Genomic DNA, 20,449 nt, shown 5'->3' with positions numbered 1-20,449 from the left:
GACGACTTAATAACGTTAACCCAAATAATGAGATGTAGGCGGAAAGTGGCATGTTGTCGACTTCAATTCTCACTTACCGAATAAACATTTGACACCGAGGATGTGGTCGGAGTTACGGTAACGAGCTAGAACATTGTCTCCTAATAATGTTATTCAGTTGTTTTTACGAGAAACGAGACGGCAAGACATTCACTGATGTTGAGTGATACAACTCAGGATTTTAGATTGAACCCAAAATAACGCTCGTAATTTTAAGACTGTAAACTCTTCGATTCTCATTAGCCCAGTAATTTCTAGCACCGACGCCCTTTAAATTGACAAGATAATGCTTCCATATTAATTAATACTGTACGACACAAGATAGCGCACTACTATAAATTATTGTGGTATATTAGAAGTCACAGATTGTACCTGTTACTTCATTGAATATGTCGACATGTATTCGACACCATTTCATAAAAAAATCTAGTTAGAAAAGGCCTTCTCGTTCACCTCAGGCACAGTAGACACAGTCTTCTGTGCCTCAGGCTTTTTTTAATGACAGTAAGGGAGAAGACGTTCAGCTGATGCTAATTGATACGCCTTGCCCCGCTCAGGATTCTTGAAAAACTCATAATATCTGAGCGGCGCTATAATTGCGCTCGTCACCTTGAGTCACAAGATGTTAAGTCTCATTTGCCCACTAATTTCACTAGCTACGGCGCCCATCTGACCGAAACACAATTATATTTACATCACTGCTTCACGGCAGAAATAGACGCCATTGTGGTACCCATAATCTAGCCGGCATACTGTGCAATGGAACCTCCCACCGGTAATATATTAATAGGCTTACTAAGAGAGAAACAATAAGTGATCTTTAAATCAAATTTTTACATAAAAAAATTTATAATTGAAATCTTGGGTCTAAAATTGACACATTGACAGAAATTCTATTCTCCAAAATAGTTCGGTGAAACGATCTCGTCTATTTTTTGCAGACTATTTGAGTCAGATTGTTTCTATCTCATAACTGATCCCGTCAAATTACAACTGCAAGCCGCTGATAGTTTTTTGGAGCTGTGCCAGAAATAATCAACAGCGCGACGTGGGAAAAATAGCCGCGACCGATGTTACGTAAGCGATCTTGTAACGACGAGAACGAAAAACAAAATCAATAAGTATTCAATCGAACGAAGAGTAACAATTTAATTGTTTGATTAGTTTTGCTGATTGCTAACGATCGACTGACGTTCGCTTATATTATGTAGGAAGTCGGGAATAGATACCCCAAAACTGTTGTATGGACAGGGCCGGATTAAGCAAGAGAGGGGTCCCTAGCAACTTCTTTCAAAGAGCTAATCTATGTTGGAAATAGTCGGTTACCGAGTGTGTGACGTTGATTGAGGTAATAGGAAAAGTTGTAACGTTTGACGTAAATTCAATATACCGCATATTCTGGTGTATGGACAGTTCCGGATTAAGCAATAGCGGGCCCCTAGCAACTTGTTTCAAAGAGCTAATCTATATTGGAAATAGTCGGTTACCGAGTATCTGACGTTGATTGTCTTAAAAGGGAAAAATTGTAACGCTTCACGTAAATTCAATATACCAAATATTAATAAGTTTCATTTAAAAATTCTGATCAGGCAGAGATGAGTGGGGTTAAATATGCGGGGACCCCATTCGCGTGGGGCCCCGCAATTGCTAGTATTTTTACGTGGTTAATCCGGCACTGGGTATGGAAACAAGTAATCTGTGAACGGCGCGAATACTTGGCGTTATTTAGACGACGATTATGTCTTCTACTGCATTTTTCAGAAGTAAAAATTGTTAGAGCTGCCCCCAGTCACTAAATTCCACCATCGTACCACACCCACAAACTTATCATCCTCACTAATTGAACATGTGGCGTTCATCCACATTGTGGTTTTCAAAAAAAATCTTCCATGTAGGACTAAGTTGTGGACTGAACATCCTTAAGTGTATTTCCTTAAAAAAAAACGCGTCTAACCCAAAAGTCCGTAAATGCTCGTGTGATTCCTCTGGTCACAAAAGAATAATATCAGTGGTGATCACCGACATTTGCATAATATGCCATATTAGATTTTTTTAAATCATTTTATTCGTTTTGTCGTTAATTTTTTCTCCTGTTAATGTCCTTTATCTATTCCCTCATCCATTTTAGCTTTAATCCACGCTATAATTTTACAGCCCATTCTATAGGAATTCATTCAAATAGTCTTTATTTGTGTTGTCTTTAAAGTTTGAGTGTTTACGTTTCGAGCGGTTTCGATCACTGGACACTAACTTAAGAAGAAAGAGTAAATAATACATATCATTGTGTCTAGCAACTAATAGTCTATCTCGCTGTACTGTTGTATATGTGTATGTATTCGATTGGATACAACACTACCGTAGCTTATAACGTAACCAGTGAATCCGACTTGTAGGTACATTTATTTACCATTTATTACTAAAACGCGGAAATAAATCTAATGAACGAACACTCCTGACGGCTGTCGATTTCGGGATACTATGATAACATTGATAGTTTCAAAGCGATTCACTAACGCTTGCTAAATATAGTTCACGGAATAGTAAAAAAATAAGGACTCCGTGTCATAACAGTGTAGCACCAAAACAAGCCGAGTAACATGTAAATACATAGCCCCACGCACACACTTACACTACAGGCCGATAGGCGGCCATTATGAGAATTGTCATCGTCTGTGACAGATCAGTTTGCGTCTCAATAAAATATTTTAAAAAAGCCGTCTTGCGTTGTGAAAAAGTGTAAAAACGATACTATAAAAGTATTTGTGGCCATATATAATAATTATTTAAGGGAGAAAAAATTGTGTAACTGGTATCCCCCGTAACCGTACACACACTGGCATAACGGTGCTTCACTTGCTAATATCACGGCGCGGAGTCCTTCTTTTTCTACTTGTCCGTGACATAGTTAACTATTATTATAATACTTGTAGTTGCCCGTTGCATTCGCAACTAAAGATTTTACCTCAATAAAATGTTTTATATGAGAATAATCATTAACAGAGAGAGTTGTCATACTGAAACATGCAGGGTAAGCCTGTCAGCCGCACGCCAATAAAGGGAAGATATTAGTAGGATAATATGTACTTAAAAAGAAATTCATAAAACAAAAATGGATAAAATACAGAACCACCCATTAAGAATACTAGATTTATTTAATTGTTTATCTGCTGTGGAATGAGCTTAATTGTGCGGTGTTTTCGGGACTATACGACAGGGGTACCTTCAAAAAAAACTCATACACCTTCTATAAAGGCCGTCAGCGCTTCTGTGATCACTTAACACCAGGTGACACGTATGCTCGATTGCCCTCCTTTTCCATACAAAAATATGCCAACTTATTCGTATATACTTGAAAAATATATATCACATTGTTCCGCTGCATTGCAATGTCAGCCAGTCACCTCGAATTTACAACAGACTTTAAAGGTATGCAATGCAAGTGATAATTCTTCGGCGAATCGACAGAAAATATGTTTCGAGACCAAATTTACGACCGCAACTGATCGAGAAACGATAAAAGTAGAATTATTTGTTAAATATTCTTCAAAGATACGACGAACGGGGACAAAGCATCAGGTATTTTTACGGCAAGTATTTACAGTAAGGGAGCCCATATATCAGAAACCGTTACTTAATCCATCCTCATCATTACATATACCGTATACTTCGACCTGATTGAAACTTGGCTTTCCATCGCAACAGGAGCTAGCTAGATTATAAATAACTAGCTATAACCCGCGACTTCGTCCGCAATGAACACATATACACATAAAACAAGATAAGAATAGATTTAGCAATTAAGGAGTGATGATAAAAACTGAAATTGACGATTATTTGTTAAAAACGTTTCACTCCAATGGACAACGAAACAATAATTTAAATTTCTTGCATAAAAAAGAAATTAAAACAAAGAGTACCAAACTGCATTCCATTTGGTATGTTTATTCTAAGAAATATTCAAATTGTTTTGTCTTAACGATGATTATTTATCATACTCTTTGTTTTTTTTTATTTGATTGCTACGGGGTTTAGTCCCAGCAATTTTGAAAGGTCATTTGTATAAACAGCTACAATATAATTATGTAGTGACACGAATCTTGAATTGCTTATGTAGGTATCTTTTTAGTATAATATAATATGTTTTCCTCTGCTAATAAGTACAAACAAAGTTGCTGGACAGATGAGAAATATAAGGCTGCGATAATTTATTTTCTTTCCTTTCATGAAAATATATACCTATGCACAAAATACGGCAAAGGCAATAAAAATGTAAGCCACAATACTGTAGGTTATAACTTTTAGATTTATGTAAATTGATATTAATTTGTAACCAGTTTTGTAACAGGTCTTCAAAACTTTCACGGATGATTTCTACTGGCTAAATTCTATTTTGATGGAAAGTTGTTTATTAAGAAATATTTAGCAGAAAGTTATCTATAAGAAACCTCTTTGGAATACCTCTGACTGCTGAGCTTACTCATAAGTTACACAGAAAGTGGGGATTCCAATTACATATTATGAGGTCAAGCCGTGATTCAGATAATAAATGCTCGAAGTCATATTTGTCACCTTCTAACAGTTTTATGCTTAATGGATGGTCTGTGTTAGGGATTTTCACATCATGACGAAGCTCATAATGTTTGCCTTCGATTTGGATATTGATTGGATACCAAAGATAATTGCGATCAAAATTGCTGCACTGCATTTAACTACAGTTTTGATAGATAACAAGATATTTTCGAATAATTACGTATCGGTGATTTATTTACTGAGTCACAGTTTACGAAACGCACGTGTCACGATTTCCTTGTCCGATTTGGGCAACCATTCATGCGCTAGTGACCTCCTTGTTGATCGTATCAATTCGGATCTTGAGTCGACTAGTCCGGCGACTTTTCCACGGACTCATCTCACGTATGTCCGCGACATTGACCCGGCTTACGTACGGCCAATGCACCGGGTGTTGCAGCCCGCAGGCTCTTTGTTGTCACCGTTCATCCTGCCACGCAATCTAATACTCATTACGAGAGCCTTCGGCTTATCCGATGTAATCAGCTGTACCATCGCAAAAACTGGACATGACGTTGATGAGAATTCAATAGCTGAACTGCCTGATTATTGCAGCATCAATAATGTAATTAGCTTTTAATTATATTAATCCCATTTACATTATAATCTGTGGAAATCTTTCAAGGAGGTCTTTCTCACATAGACCAGTTGTTTCACACATCCAGTTGCCGATCATTCAGATGCAAGTTAGAATAAATCAATTTTTTTAGGAAGTAGGCATGTATTAATTATAAGTTTAATTTAATTTACTAGTATTTTGTTTTTAAGTCTTGCTTTTGCCTATTGTAAATATCTATTATGAAATGCTGTGAATGCCTTTAAGTAATAGATATACTAGACTAGCTGATAGAATCATTAATAATGTGTAAGCAAATGTCATGTATATCTATTGTTGGTGTTCCAATAAATAAATAAATAAATAAGTAAAGACAGCAATAAAGGCTTTTTTTTATTTTTGTATGAATTATACAAATCAATATCAATAAAAGTTATATTATAGTCATGTAGTCGTAACAACGGGATTTTTTTAGATTTTAATTCGATTACTTTCAGGAAGTCTAATATGTACGGATGTTTGCATCACAGCACAGGCCACAGCAAGCTAGCTAGTTACGAGAATAATTATTTTTACTAATCAGTAATGACATTTCATTTGATTTAATATCTGTACCGTCACAGGAATCGTCACGGTCTTGAAGATAACGTAAATAGAACCCTTCTAGATGCACATTACTTGGTATTACGTAGACCAAGTGGGCCTTAAATATTTTCCTGAAATGCGGGTTTCATAGTGACGCAAAGACGCCCGCGCTTTCAGCGGCGCCTGCGTCGGACCCATTTTAGGACATGACTAACGGAAATTCGATTCCTCTCGCTCCGACCCTCTCCCGCCCGTGGTATATCTGGCTACAGGCGTCTCGCTCGCACGAAAAGCTCCACGAAATCTTTTAATAGTGCCCACGGCCGCGATCTACTTTCAACGACGGCGGGAAATGTACAAGTTTAAATTTTAAACTATGACACTTTGTATAAATGGGCCACATTCTAATTTCAAAATTCTGTTTTATTTAAATTTTACTAAAAATTCTAAGTAGGCTCTAGTAAAATAATATTTATTAAAGTTGTGTTATTATAATTAAATATTTTTAAATGAGTGTTTTTCACGTACTAGTAATGTACTTAATGCATGTTAGGAAAATTCTATAAATAGAACTTATTTTATTTAAGTATATTTACTTTCATAAATTTCAACAAGTTTCATGATTTACTCCGGCAACCTTGACACTACCAAGTATTATTTTCGATCTATATTCCAGACTCGCTACATAGAACATGACTTTAAGTAATATATAAAAATTGTAATACCTACACAGCACAAACGGAAAACATAAACATTACAATGAGTCAGAGAGCGATAACGTCGTGGGAGCTTGTGTTATTTGACTGAAATGCAATTTTATAGATAATGTTTTTAATTCACCCCCGAATACTACCCATGTCAGTATTTAAAAAGGTGTTTTCCACTGACCTTTTTTTGTTGTTTCTCCCAGGCCGGGTCTAAAAGACCCTCACGTTCCCACTCCTCCTCCTGTTCCATATATCCATCCCCATACACCCCGTCATAATGATTTGTTATCACCCCGTTGTCCATCATCATGGTCACCGCACTGACCGTCGATTTCGATGTTCGTTCGAGCCTATGACCGCGAACTCGAGTGTATAAGTTCGACCCGCACACTGCAACAAGCAGCCGGCCGCTCGCCCGCTACTACAAGACTGGCGACATCTGGCGATAAGAATAAGCGAGTTGTAAGTCACCAAGATGTCACTTGTCAGTGTCACGATTGAGTATTGACTTAAACGTTTCGTTACACAAAGTTGTTTTTAATAGAAACGTGTGGTAAAAATATTGACCGGTTCCTGCCTATATATTATATATTGTGAACTAGTCACAAATGTGTATTATGTTGGTATTTAAAAGAATTGTTAAGAATCGTTTGTGTAATAAAAGATATTATAGCATATAGGACTTTCTTAATACCACAGACTGGGAATGGAGCGAATACCCTCAGGCTATCTAAGTATTAAAGTTTAATGTACCTACAATAATACAGTGGAATCATATATTTATAAGAAAAATGTTTCTTGCACCCGTTCTTCTCAGGTCTGAGGCACATTATTTCGAACGGGTGGTAACGGTGAAACAGTTTGTAGATAGTTTGGTTTTTATGCCTGCTGTTCAGACATTTGTTCTTTTAGCCGTCCACGGTATCAATCATCCTTCGCAAGCACCACATTACAAAGGCACCATCTTCTTCTTCTCCATCCAGCTAATTCTTTACGATTCTGAGACCGAAAGAAATATGAAAAAGTTATGTCTGCACAACCCATTTCTTGGTTTTTTAAGATATTTCTGTGCTGCCATATTCGGGCCAATTTGCTCACTGCAGACTTGTCATTTAAGTTCGTCTTCGGAACTTTTCACAAACTCCTTGAATGGTGAGTGAGCCGAGATGCAGAAATCTAGAGGCAAACTCACCTTGAATTTAATCTTTTTTCTAACACAGTGATAGTAGGATCAATAGGTATATTTCCCATGAATTATTGCAAACGATTAGAAAGTAGAAGCTTAAAACTTAAACTTAAAGCTATTCTGTTTAATCATCATATCATGAAGACTTCCACTGCTGGATTTTTTTTTAAATATTTATTGGGTAGACTTGTACTTTAGAGATGGGTGAAACAGTTAAGTTTAGGATCAGTTTCATCTGTTAAAAAAAATATTTGATCTAAGTACTACTACAAAGTATTGCGCGGTAACGCGATCGCGATGAAAGTATCGCTCCGCGCTATTCTGCTCGTCGATATGGCGTTGATGAAAAGATGAAGCTTTCCCGACTTCCAAGACCGTTTATCTTTGTTGAACTGTTCAGTGATCATGATCAAAATATTTAATATATACATGACGTCAAACGTTCCACTTCACATAATATCGTGTGTGAATTATACTTATAACCAAATGAAATGGGTCCCAAATCCAGATGATAGTTGTAATCAAAGAATATATTTACTCTAACGATGTGTTAAACTGATTACTGAAGCAACAGAACCAATGTAACATTGTGACCTGAATCAAATCGAGTAACTTAAGAACTGTTCTCTTGATCTGTTCTAAGAAATTACGCCTCACCTCTGTTTTTGCTGAGTAGTGAGTTTAGACTTTTGAATTTTGACAGTCTTTATTACACACTTTAAGCTCATGCACGTCATATGTGACAAAGATGTGGCAGTGATGTTTATATTTTTTATAAAAATTTAAAATTTCGTTTTTAAGATGTTACAAAACCTGTTAACAAAGGGAATTCATTATAAAATATCCAGTAGAACTTTACAATATTTGAATTTAGCGTCAGGTCAACTCCAGTCATGTAAACTCTGTGTCAGGTTATATTCTAGTCACAAATCGGTGCTACCAAGTTATTATGGAAGAACATTACTTAAACATAGCTCAATTAAAAGAACGAGACATTATACTAGCCAAGTGGATGCTCACAAAAAAGATGGTGCGGTGGAATTAAAGGATAAAGCTGAGATAGCAACATCCAAAAAAATTAATGTAAAATTAAAACCTACAGAAGTGAAGAGACTGTTTACTCTAGCTGAACCCGAGAAATGGACGCTTACAGGTAAGAAATCCACATAAATAAAATAATATTGAAGCCAAAGATAACTTGCCTATAATTCCAACATAAAAATATGATGCAATGTAGAAGGACAATCAATAATTAACGTTCTTTCACTATTCTAAAAATACATTGCATCACTATTATGTACATATGTATAAATAAAAAGAAGCAATTCTTTTGAATGAAGTTATGATTTATTCAATTTTATTTGAACACCATAAAAGTGGACAACTAATTGAAAAATTAATATATTCTGGTACTGTAGTATTTATAATAAATTCTTATTACATATTATATGAATCAAACAGTGTTTTGGAATTTAAATAGTTAGTATATTTTGTGTGCAAAAAACCAAACTTTTGATTTTACCATTTTGCCGAAGTTTATTTTCAGTTCAAAACACTTTCGGCCCAGAACTAATAATGACACAATAAAATGTGACTTATTCTATGTTTGGATCTATGAAATAAAACTGTGCTTAACCACAGGTGCCATTGGTTTGCTGATCATATCATCTGGTGTTACAATGGCAGTTCCTTTCTCACTTGGGAAAGTATTAGACATTATATATGACACAACATCTGACTTGGGGGCGGCCAGAGAGAAATTGGATTCACTGTGTCTCATGCTGTGTGGAGTGTTTCTAATTGGAGGACTTTGTAACTTTGGAAGAGTGTACCTGATGTCAATATCTGGTAAAATATGGTATAATGATGTACAAAATTCATGATTCTATGTTTTTAACTTACTAAATATTCAATTCTTATTGGATTCTTGTGTTTGATAAAATTTACTTACATAATTACACCACAGTTACAGTCTAGTAGTTTTCTTGGAGTTGCCAATGTGAACCTAAAATTTTTGTGACAAATAAAATAAAACATTTTATTTAATAACCTAACCTACTTTATTGGCAACTTCTGTAGTGGTGGTGTTTATATGTATGTAAGTACCAACTTATAATATAGTGACCACTATAGTCTATACTATATCTACTTCATAATAAAAGAAATCATTGTTTTACTTTAGTAATTTGCATCAGTGGATCATGATATCTTATTATAATTTAAAGTATACATTTTTATTCTAAGTATTTGATAAATATGTTATCAAAATTGACCTGGTTATTGCTAGAAATGTGTACATTTATTTCAACTTGTATAAAGTAACAAAGGTTATTTATTTGATGTAAGTTACAATAATTAGACAGGATCAAATAACTAAATATTTATCATCAATATAATTCAAAAAAATTGTCAGATGTCAAAAAATTGTTGATGGTATGTTTTAAAACATTGTTAATAATTTCTATGAAACCTAATTTTTCATGTCTATTTTTACAACATGTTTTAAGAAGAGGATTCTATTTTAGTAGCCGTAAAATGTTACAAAATTGTTTACATTTGTTATTTAAAATAAGCGTTAGTAGATTCCTTAATTTATCTATTCATACCCATTTATATTTCAGGCCAAAGAATGACACAGGCTTTGCGCAAACAGGTATTTGCAGCAATCCTGCGCCAGGAACCAAAGTGGTTTAGCAAAAACTCTACAGGAGAGCTAGTTAATAGATTATCAGCTGATACACAGCTTGTTGGTCGCAATCTGAGCCAGAATGTCAGTGATGGCTTGAGATCCTTGTTGATGGTTGGAGCTGGCACAGGAATGATGGTGGGTGTTTTTAATTTCAACATAAATCATTCTTACACACTGTATTACACTAAGTATGTATCTATTCTTCATCAGTATGACTGAAACTAAATATTAAGCAAAAAGACAGTATAAATAAAGAATATTAATTGAAGCAATTATTGTACGTAAAAATTCAGTCATAATATAATTTTGTTTTCATTAAAACATTTTTTGTTTATTTGCAAGGCGATTTCCAAACAAACATGAGATATAGATTTGAATTGTAAAATAACATCAATAATATTTTTTTGTTTTAGTTTTATATGTCACCATCACTTGCTCTTATAGGGTTGTGTGTTGTGCCCCCGGTGTCGTTGCTAGCCGTGTTTTATGGAAGGTTCGTGCGTGGTATCACGAGGCAACTGCAGGACACACTAGCGGAAACCAGTGATGTAAGTTGACCTTGACCATGACCTTGATCATATATAAATTTAGAGTGTTTTGTATGCCAAGTGGAATTGAAGTATTGAGTGCTTTAATTATGTAAATGTATTATTATACAACCATGACTCCAGATTTTGTAAGCGGCAAACTCGACGAGCAACTTTTCAGTTAGCCAACTGGAACATGCTGATCCGGTCTATAAACGGCCGTCCCTGCCACCGCTGCATTTGAGGGATGACACCCTGGCCCATACGGCAAAAGAAAAAGCCAAGCTTCTGTGCACTCTTTCTGCTTCCAACTCGAGTTTTGACGACGGCAAAAAATCACAGCCGACCATCCCTCGCTGTCAGAGCTCTACGCCTAAAGTACAGTTCAGACAGAAAACTGTGTGGCAAGCTCTGTTTTCGTTTTAAGCAAGGAAGTCGAGCGAGCCGGATGGTGTATTTCCAATTGTGCTTAGATCGTGTGCCCCTGAGTTGACGCCGGTGCTAACGCGTTTATTCCGGCACTCATACTCAAAAGGCATAGCCCTGACTCATGAAAGTCAGCTCTTGTCAATCCGATCCATAAGTTCGGATCCGGCAAACTACAGGCCTATTGCTATTACCTCCCTGCTTTCAAAATCATGGAGAGTATAATTAACCGCCAGCTCTGTGTATATATAGGTATTTAGGTCACCAGTTGATCAACAACCGACATTACGTCTTTCGCAATGGTCGGTCGATTATCTTGTATACCTAACACATAGATGGGCGGCGCTCGGCTATCGAAAGCAAGGGAGAAGGCCTGGCAGTTTGCATGGATGTAGCGAACGCCGTGTATGGTACAAGGCGCTTCTCTTAAAACTTCCATCATTTGGGCTTCCTGAGGGTTTATGCAAGTGTACCTCCAGCTTCCTCTCTGGGCGCAGCATACAGGTCGTTATCGACGGTTATTCCTCGAACCCGAAGCCCGTGAACGCCAGGAGTGTGTGCTACACTGTTTCTTCTGCATATCAATGATATGCAGAACCTCCAACATACATTGCTATGCAGACGACAGCACTGGTGATGCCGTATACACAGGGCATGCAGTTCTCTCTCGGGAAATCTTCGACCAGTGGCGGGAGAATCTTGTGTCTTCTATCGAGTCCTCTCTTGAGTAGGTGGCGGAGTGGGGTAAATTGAACCTTGTATAATTTAACTCCTAGAAGACTCAAGTTTGCGCGTTTACCACTAAAAACCCCATTTGTCGTATCACCGCTCTTCGACAACACCGCCTCAAAGCCTCGCCTAGTATCGGAATACTGGGTCTCAAAATCTCGAGTGATTGCCAATTTCACGGTCATCTGGAGAGCAAAGCAAATTGGGTTTGAAGAAGCTGAGCGTCATTTATAGAGCACCAAAATGCTTCAAGCCGGTCCACATTCTAGCGTTCTACAAAACGCAGGTTCGGCCACATATGGAGTATTGCTGTCAGAAGCGACGCAGAGACGTCGCTTCATTGTGCGTCTTGTAACGCATTTATCACCTGATTCCTGTCGCCAAATTCCACCTTCTCACGACACGCCACAAATTAGGATATCATACCCACCATCTGGATGTGAAGCGGTCCTCCACAGTGCGGTTTTCAAGGAACTTTCTTCCACGTCCTACAAAGATGTGGAAAGAGCTTCCTTGTGCGGTGTTTCCGAGACGATATAATGTTTATACGCAATTAAGGCGACGAAGCATAATCCGGCTAAGTTTGGAAGCGATCAGTTGCTTATAACGTAGTGGATTTCGGCTATCTCCATTTTTTCCAGATGTTTGAAGACTGCACGTTTCATACAATCGCTTTTTTTTTGCTAGGCTTATCAGCCTAGTAACGCGCGTACGATCGGTCGCTCGGTCACCGTCGCACTGAACGCACTTATTTATCGCGATAGAGCGTCAGCGGACAGATGTACGCCAAGCGACGAATCCTACCGACGATTCTCGTCAGCGCGACGTGGCTGTATGCGCGTAGCAATTCATCAGCGCTGGACTGAAAGATGTTTTAAGCTACGCTTTACCGACGCGACGTCAGCGCTGAACGTCGGTCAAGCGCAGACGTCTAACGGCCGTTTTCATTAACCTATCTATCGTTAGTTTAATTTACTAGAGGTAGACAATTCTATCCTTTTAAGCTTAATTTTCAACCTAACGACAGATAGCATTGGGCTATAACTAATAATATAACTATATTGGACATAACTATGGATAGATAAGATCTTTTCATTAAACGGTGATAGCAATGTATCCGTAACTAGAGATACGTTATTGAAAACGGCCGTAAATGCAGCCTAAATGGTTAAAAGAAAATTAATTTCGCTTCATTCTGTGTTCAAATAATGCTGCAGAAATATGTATTTGTTGATATAATTATGTTGGTATACTTTCCAGCATGCTGAAGAAAAAATATCAAATATAAAAACTGTAAAGGTGTTTAATAAAGAAGCCAGAGAATGCGAGACTTACGCAAAGAAAATAGAAAGTTTATTGAATTTGGCGTACAAGGAATCACTGGCTGTTGGTAGCTTTTATGGTTTGGTAAGTTACTTGAGGTTTTAGAAATAACCAACACTATACAGTAAATTAACCTCATATTGTCTTAGATAGGAGGAGTGGCGTTACCAATACATCGCGCTCGCTCGCACATTTCTGGCCTTTACCTGTTACGTCTCAGTGAACTAATCACTAACACGTAAACTCTCGCCTACTTATGTCTATCTCTCACTGTCCTTCTCTACTCTAATTGTGCACTCCATTCAAAGTAACATCTTCATCATACAAATATTAGATCTGTAAAAAGATTGCAAGAGGGCGTAGTGTTGGTATCGCTTGAATAAGTTGGATTAGGGCAGTACCGATCGTTATCTTTGAGGGAGGCCTTTGTCCAGCAGTGGACGTCTTTCGGCTGATAATGATGATGACTATGAAAAAGAATGCTATTAAAAACTCAACATGAAATGGCGCTAGAAACTCAGCCGGATTCATTCTTAAATATAAATGCAATTTATTACAATTAAATCAGTTGTGTATATCGCAGTGTGACACAATTTAGAAAGTCATTTTCAACACACTTGCTCGTAAAGTGAGCCTGATTACATATTTCTTAGGGCCATAAACCGAACCATACACACTTTGTAAGCATAATAGAATTATCCCTACAAAGTTATTATAGTACCTAAATACAAACTATATAAGAGTAAACAGAGCATTTTCAATTTAACCGGGTAATACAGATTTTATTGTAACTTTAATATATATTTTGTAAGAGATTTTCTGCCTCTGAAAATCCATTTACATTTTTGGAATAAATAAATGGTCTCTAATTGAGCCGAAAAAAACATTTATTATTATAAAATTGTTTTCAATCGTTGGTTATAAAATGTACTAAAATTATAATTTTGAAGTAGTCTGTCTGGCTATATGTCACCTTAAATTTGGCGCGTTCAAAAAGATCTTTGTGTGTCATTTCCCATAATTTTCATATTTGTTTGTATCCCATTACATGTTTGTTTTTACATCGTAAGTGTGTTCGGCTGATTTACGCCCCGAGACGTCTCGTATAGAACGAGCAACTTACGGCCGTTCCCAATATTCAGTCTATCTCTTACTTGAGATAAAAATCGTAACTATCGTTGAATGTCCCAATAAACTTATCGGCGGTAACTCATCTAATCCGTACACGCTGTCTGTCAATGGGACGACGTATAATCTCGCTGGTAAGCACCAGCGAGAGAAGTTTGTATGGAAATTGCTATTCACGCGTCCCAATATAAGGCGATAAGAATGACTTATCGGCTATATTGGGACAGCTTCAGATTATTGACAGCTAATTACTGACAGTAGAATGTAGAAATTTATCTCTATCTGTAGATAGTATATTGGGAACGGCCATTAGCTTACTTGTAATATAACTACTATCAGTTTCTAACAATCAATAACTATTTTAAAGTATACTTCGACGGACATTGCTTGAGGAAGCTCATCTTGTGCCTCTGTATAAAATTTTATATGAGTTAGGAACCGTGGTGGTCTTAACATTGCCAGAACTAGTACCAGTAGATAACGTGAGTGCGGTGCGGCCAGATATAAAAACTGATAAAATGGTGACTTCAACTGATATGAACAAGATTCGTTATTTCATGTCTCAAGTGCGTTATACCCACGAGTTGGATCAGCGACATAAACTTGCCAGATTAACGTTTGCGTGACACTGTATCGCAGTCATCAGTTTTCTAAAGGTAGATAGATGATAGATGAAACTGACGTCATTATGACGTCAGTCAGATGGCCGCCCATCCCTGTCTTAACTTGCGAGGATTATACAAAGACTTAGTAAAGTATTCAGATTCCATTAGCACTGTGTCTCAATGTGAAGATTTGCCAATAATAATAAAAAAGGACTTTAGTCAAGGTAAAAGTATTATTGGTCGAGTTTTTTGGAGGAAGGGTCATATACTAACAATAATAGAGCTATAGGGTAAAAGAGATGCTTCTATAAATTGTTACTTTAGTATTTTAATTAAGTGTTTTGTAAAATTAGTTAACAAGCAGATCCTCCAGATGGATAATCGAAAATTTGTCTACGGTAGGAATAACATAAGGGGGTCTGAACGGCAAAACAAAGAACTTAAAGCGCACATCAACAAGTTACTTATAAACCCCATTAGCGTTAGTTTTCAGTGTACGTCACTTAACCACAGGCAGGTCATCTGAAAGTACCATAACCGTCGGGAATATTAAAGGCCTACTTTGAATACTGATAAAGCGGTTAAAGAGGTGGCTTAATAGCGAAGTTTGACTCCAATATTGGATAACATCTGTCCATAACCGCTCGGAAGCAAGTTACGTAAGCGCCATAATATGACATCTTTTCAATTTGTGATTATTAAAACAGACTAGCTGACCCGGTAAAGTTGTTTTGTCGTAAAAATTATTTTTAGAGTTAGACCGTTTCTTGGATATAGCAACATTACTTTATTTTTCTAAAATAAAAGAATTTTTCTAAAATAAACGTAGCCTAAGTTACTACATCAGCTACCTGCCAATAAAAGTCCCGTCAAAGTCGGTCCGGCCATTTCAGAGATTAGCTGGAACTAACAGACAGACAAAAATTATAAAAAATGTTACTTTGGAGTATATTTATTCATATAGATGTAGTTAGAAACGGTTATTTCAATATTACAAACAGATACTCCAATTTTATTTATATGTATAGATTAAGCAGACCACTTTGTACAATAGCACCAAACTACACATTAACTATTAATTCATAATTCGCAGCTTAGTACTAACTAAGCGGCAATATTTTGTAGATCGGTAAAAAGGCGTACAAATTTTAAATTGATATTTTTTTATCGGGAATAAATTGTTTTAATCGTGTAACGACTATAGTAGTATTTTAAAGACCACGTAATGCGAATAATATACTAATTATTCGAAGGTAGGCCCTAAACAGGTGCTTCTACATTCCTTTTTTACAAAAACCTTAAAAGAATTTGACTACACTCCAGTTAGTCAACGTTGTTTTTTTTTTGCATAGTACGCTTTTTTTTTTATATTGACACACTTTTTCTCAAATTATCTTGCCCCAAGTTAAGCATATATAGCCTGTGTTATGGGTTACAAGACAATGATATATTTAATACAATATTCTTACTTAAACAAACATAAATTCATATAAACATACATAAATACATTTAAACAATCCATGACTCGGAAACATACATCCATATTCATCATATAAATGCTTGCACCTACCGGGATTCGAACCCGGGACCTCTAGCTTTGTAGGTAGGATCGCTAACCACTCGGCTATACAGGTCGTCAAAAGAAAAAAAAAGTCGCTTAAAGCAAATGAAACGCTTGAGTTTATAGTTTGGTTTATTTAAATTGTATTTTTTGTGTACTTTAACACTTTGAGCAAAGTAATTATTTTCTAGATCTATTTCGGCACGATTACATTTAACCTCCGTCACCTCATACTTTATCTTGTTTCCTTGGTCTTGTTTGAAATTCATTAGTTTTATTCTTCCAATAAGTACGTATTATCTTTCGGCAATATAGTATTTTATGCATCAATAGTTTTTTTAATGCCTACTACTCGGTTGGGTCGAGTTAGTAAGCCTTTTGTTGGACGATGTATATGCTTCTACAATATGATCCCAGAAAATGTACAAAACAAATGTGTTACAAAATTTAAAAGAATTGTTAAAAAACGTTTGTGTGGGAAAGGTTATTATAACATAAACGATTTTCTCTTCGACCACGGACTGGGAATAAAGCGAACACCCTTAGTCTCTTTAATTATAGATGTTTATTGTACGATAACACATTATAAAAAAAAAGGCCGCTGAGTTTCTTGCGCCCATTCTTCTCAGGTCTGAGGCAGTCTCTTTTGAATGGGTGGTAGTTTTTGACGTTCAATAAGTGATTTTAAATCCTATTTTGAATAAAAATATTTGAATGCATTATTAAATTTTTCGCCAGCCTAGAAAATATCTTTATTAACTTTGTTATAAGATTTTTTATGAATTTATCATCGTACAGTATTGAATATAATAAGTTTATTTTTGCTTATATATCCGAATGAAAATTACTAGTGGCGTGATCAACAACATGGCTTCCTCCATATTCCTTTATTATGGTAGTTTGATACAAATCAGCGTATACCTTCGCATTAAATTCATCAGTATTTACTTTAAAAGTTAGTCTTCCTCGGGGCTCACTCTTCAAGTCGAGGTTTCTTCTAAGAAGGCGCTAAAATCAAAACTCACGATGCGTTTGTTAGCCGTATCTTCTTCAAACACAGCATTGATATTGCGAGCTGTTTCTGATGCGTTTAGTTACATGCCGGAACTCGTATTCCGAAATTGCTCTTATTTTCTACGTTTTAAATAGTGTAATATTTTTAAACTGAATGTGCAAACAATTTCAAACTCGCACCATGGTGTTTTAATTTTAATCCAAAGAAGCGAAAATGTCAAAATCATACTTTATCAATAGGGGTTTATTATTTTCGGGACGTTATTCGGTACGATTATTTTAATACAAACGAGTGTACGTGTCACCTGGTGTTAAGTGATCACCGCTGCCCACACTCTCTTGCAACACCAGAGAAATCACATACGCGTTGCCGGCCCTTAAGGATTATAATTGATGCTTTGTTAGCATGCCTGATCTCATGGATCATCTGTAGTCTCGGTAGGATCTCGTGTAGAACGCGTTACTAATTTTCAGTTTATATTAATAGATTCAAAAGTTCTTATATCATTAAACGAGCAATTCTTGTATAATATATATATATATATAATCTGAATCTCGGAAACGGTTCCAACGATTTTAATGAAATTTAGTATACAGGTAGTTTCGGGGGCGAGAAATCAATGTAGGTTTTTAATTTAAAAAAAATGTAGTTTTGTGCGTGTTTTAATGAGAAATTGCTACAATAACATTAGAATACAAAGGTAAATATCGCCACTATATAGCTCAGATGGGATAATGGGTGATCCGGAAGGCAGATCCCCGGTTCGAATCCAAATGTCCTATTAGTTTTTTTTTGTTCAAGTTTTGTACCTTCTTAAAAATCCGAGCATGGCTCAGTGCTCCAGGTACTTTTATGCTTAATTGAGCAAAGTGAATTATATTTTTCAGACGGGTCTATCCGGTAACACCATCATAATCCTGGTACTGTACTACGGCGGCGGTATGGTCGCTACAGAACAACTGACCGTGGGCAATCTGACATCGTTCCTGCTGTACGCCGCGTATGTGGGCATCAGTATCGGCGGTCTGAGCAGTTTCTATACGGAGCTGAACAAAGGCATCGGTGCGGCTTCGCGCCTTTGGCAGATTATTGACAGAAAGCCTACGATACCTGTATCAGGTTAGTTTAATTAAATATTGGCAGTTTTAGAGACTGCCAACCTTTAGTATTAAAATTTGAACTACGTGGACGGCCAGATCTATTTCTGTCACTTGTCTGGACCGGACCTAGGTACAATGAGACCTCCAGGTCCGGTACACTAAAACTTTACTAATACCAAGTGTATGGAGAGTTTTAAAAATTGCATTTGGCTCCATACCTACTTTGTGTAATGCAATAACAGCGATTCAGTTCTCTTTATCACCCCCACTCCTTTTTAATATCGCAAAATGTTGTATAATGTATTGGCGCTAAAATGAGAAAACTCAATGAACAATCATATAATAATTACAGATTCCAAATTCAAATTTAATATTGTACGTTTGTTTATTTTTAATTTTTACAGTATTTATGGCCAGTATACACATTGAACTTTTCACTAAATCCATTCACCATTGCACTTTTATGAAATACACAGCTGTTACACAAACGTCAGCTGTATAGCTACAGGTATACGGCTATAAGCATTTCGGTGACGCGAACTCACTAGATTTCACACATCCAAAAAGTGTCTCATTCTTGTCAATTTTTTTTAACTATTAATTTATCGTATGCGCCTGTTATAAGCATGTCGGTGCGGCGAACCCATAAGATTTTCCCCTGCCGAAATGTGCCGAACGCGGCTTAAGAAGTCTAGTTGACCCAGCAAACGTTGTATTGCCGTATAAAGTAGTAAGAAGGAAATCAATAGTTAAAATGTTTGGAGTATACAAAATAGATGACGAACGATTCTCAGACCTACGAAATAAAAATAAAATAAAAATCGTACATAAAATGTATCGTACTACAATAATTATTATTTTCGATTGCCATTTGCAACCCTATTTCTGTGGATGGAACAGAATAATATTAAAATCGCGATACAAAAATAGGTGTTGATTGTAGATAGGTGAAAATTTGAAGGTGTATGTACTTTTTAATGATGAGTCATTTTTCAATTTGCGCCCAACTGGTGTAGCCACACGCCATATCACAAAAATTGATTTGAATTGAATGATTGTGTTCAGAAATATAATTTGTGACAAAACTTAAGATTTATAAGTCTACATAAAAATAATCTGATAGATAGTAAACACCTGTAGTTAATTTACCAACTATAGTTAGCTAAAATTAAGTTTGTTTTTTAGCTCCTGAGAAAGTTAGAAAGATATAGTAGTTCCGAGCATTTAAATATTTATTCACCGTTTAAACCTTCCCTGGACTTCCATAAATAATTCAAGGCCAAAATTAGCCAAATCGGTCCAGTCATTCTCGAGTTTTAGCGAGACTAATGAACAGCAATTCATTTTTATATATATATAGATTATAACACGTGCATTTTAACTGAATTTTAACATAAATTACTTACTGAAAATTAGGTGATAAAAAAGGAGGCTGAAAATGTGACATATTTTGCACGTTTACCTATACTTTTTTTATGGAAGAGGACGACAAACTAGCGTGCGGTATATATAATGGCCCGTTGCCAAAGTTCTCTTGCAACGCCAGAGCAATTACACGAACCGTTGCCGGCCTATATGAATGTACGAGTATTTTAAGGTAATCATGTCGTATCGACTATACATATACTATCGTGTACATATCGTATCGACCTGAATCCTTAAACACCGCACTGTGAAACAATGCCACACATCCAGGTGGGGGAA

General features: G+C 36.3%; 2 protein-coding genes across 6 annotated transcripts in view; one reads left to right on the top strand and one right to left on the bottom strand.

The window, feature by feature from the left end:
* LOC126974067 (alpha-actinin, sarcomeric) overlaps positions 1–6,892 on the bottom strand; it is an 83,118-nt gene extending 76,226 nt beyond the window's left edge. The window contains exon 1 of one of the 2 annotated variants that reach the window (XM_050821456.1): positions 6,638–6,892. In XM_050821456.1, the coding sequence (XP_050677413.1) occupies positions 6,638–6,766 (129 nt within the window). In that variant the 5' untranslated portion in view covers positions 6,767–6,892. The remainder of the gene's footprint in view (positions 1–6,637) is intronic. The other variant, XM_050821455.1, reaches the window with a different exon arrangement.
* Positions 6,893–8,350: 1,458 nt separating this feature from the next.
* Positions 8,351–20,449, top strand: part of LOC126974079 (ATP-binding cassette sub-family B member 10, mitochondrial) — a 220,971-nt gene continuing 208,872 nt past the window's right edge. For 2 of the 4 annotated variants that reach the window (XR_007731472.1, XM_050821482.1), the window contains exons 1-6: positions 8,351–8,795; positions 9,284–9,490; positions 10,264–10,466; positions 10,745–10,879; positions 13,274–13,420; positions 18,533–18,764. Coding sequence is in view for 3 of the 4 variants with exons in the window: in XM_050821482.1 (XP_050677439.1) it covers positions 8,444–8,795; positions 9,284–9,490; positions 10,264–10,466; positions 10,745–10,879; positions 13,274–13,420; positions 18,533–18,764 (1,276 nt within the window). In the remaining variant the exon portion in view is untranslated. Of the gene's footprint in view, positions 8,796–9,283; positions 9,501–10,263; positions 10,467–10,744; positions 10,880–13,273; positions 13,421–18,532; positions 18,765–20,449 lie in introns of those variants that run through there. The other 2 variants (XM_050821483.1, XM_050821484.1) reach the window with 2 other exon arrangements.

Source organism: Leptidea sinapis, chromosome 31, assembly GCF_905404315.1.
Source record: "Leptidea sinapis chromosome 31, ilLepSina1.1, whole genome shotgun sequence".
NCBI classification, from domain to species: domain Eukaryota; kingdom Metazoa; phylum Arthropoda; class Insecta; order Lepidoptera; family Pieridae; genus Leptidea; species Leptidea sinapis.
This window is presented reverse-complemented; position numbering and strand designations above follow the sequence as displayed.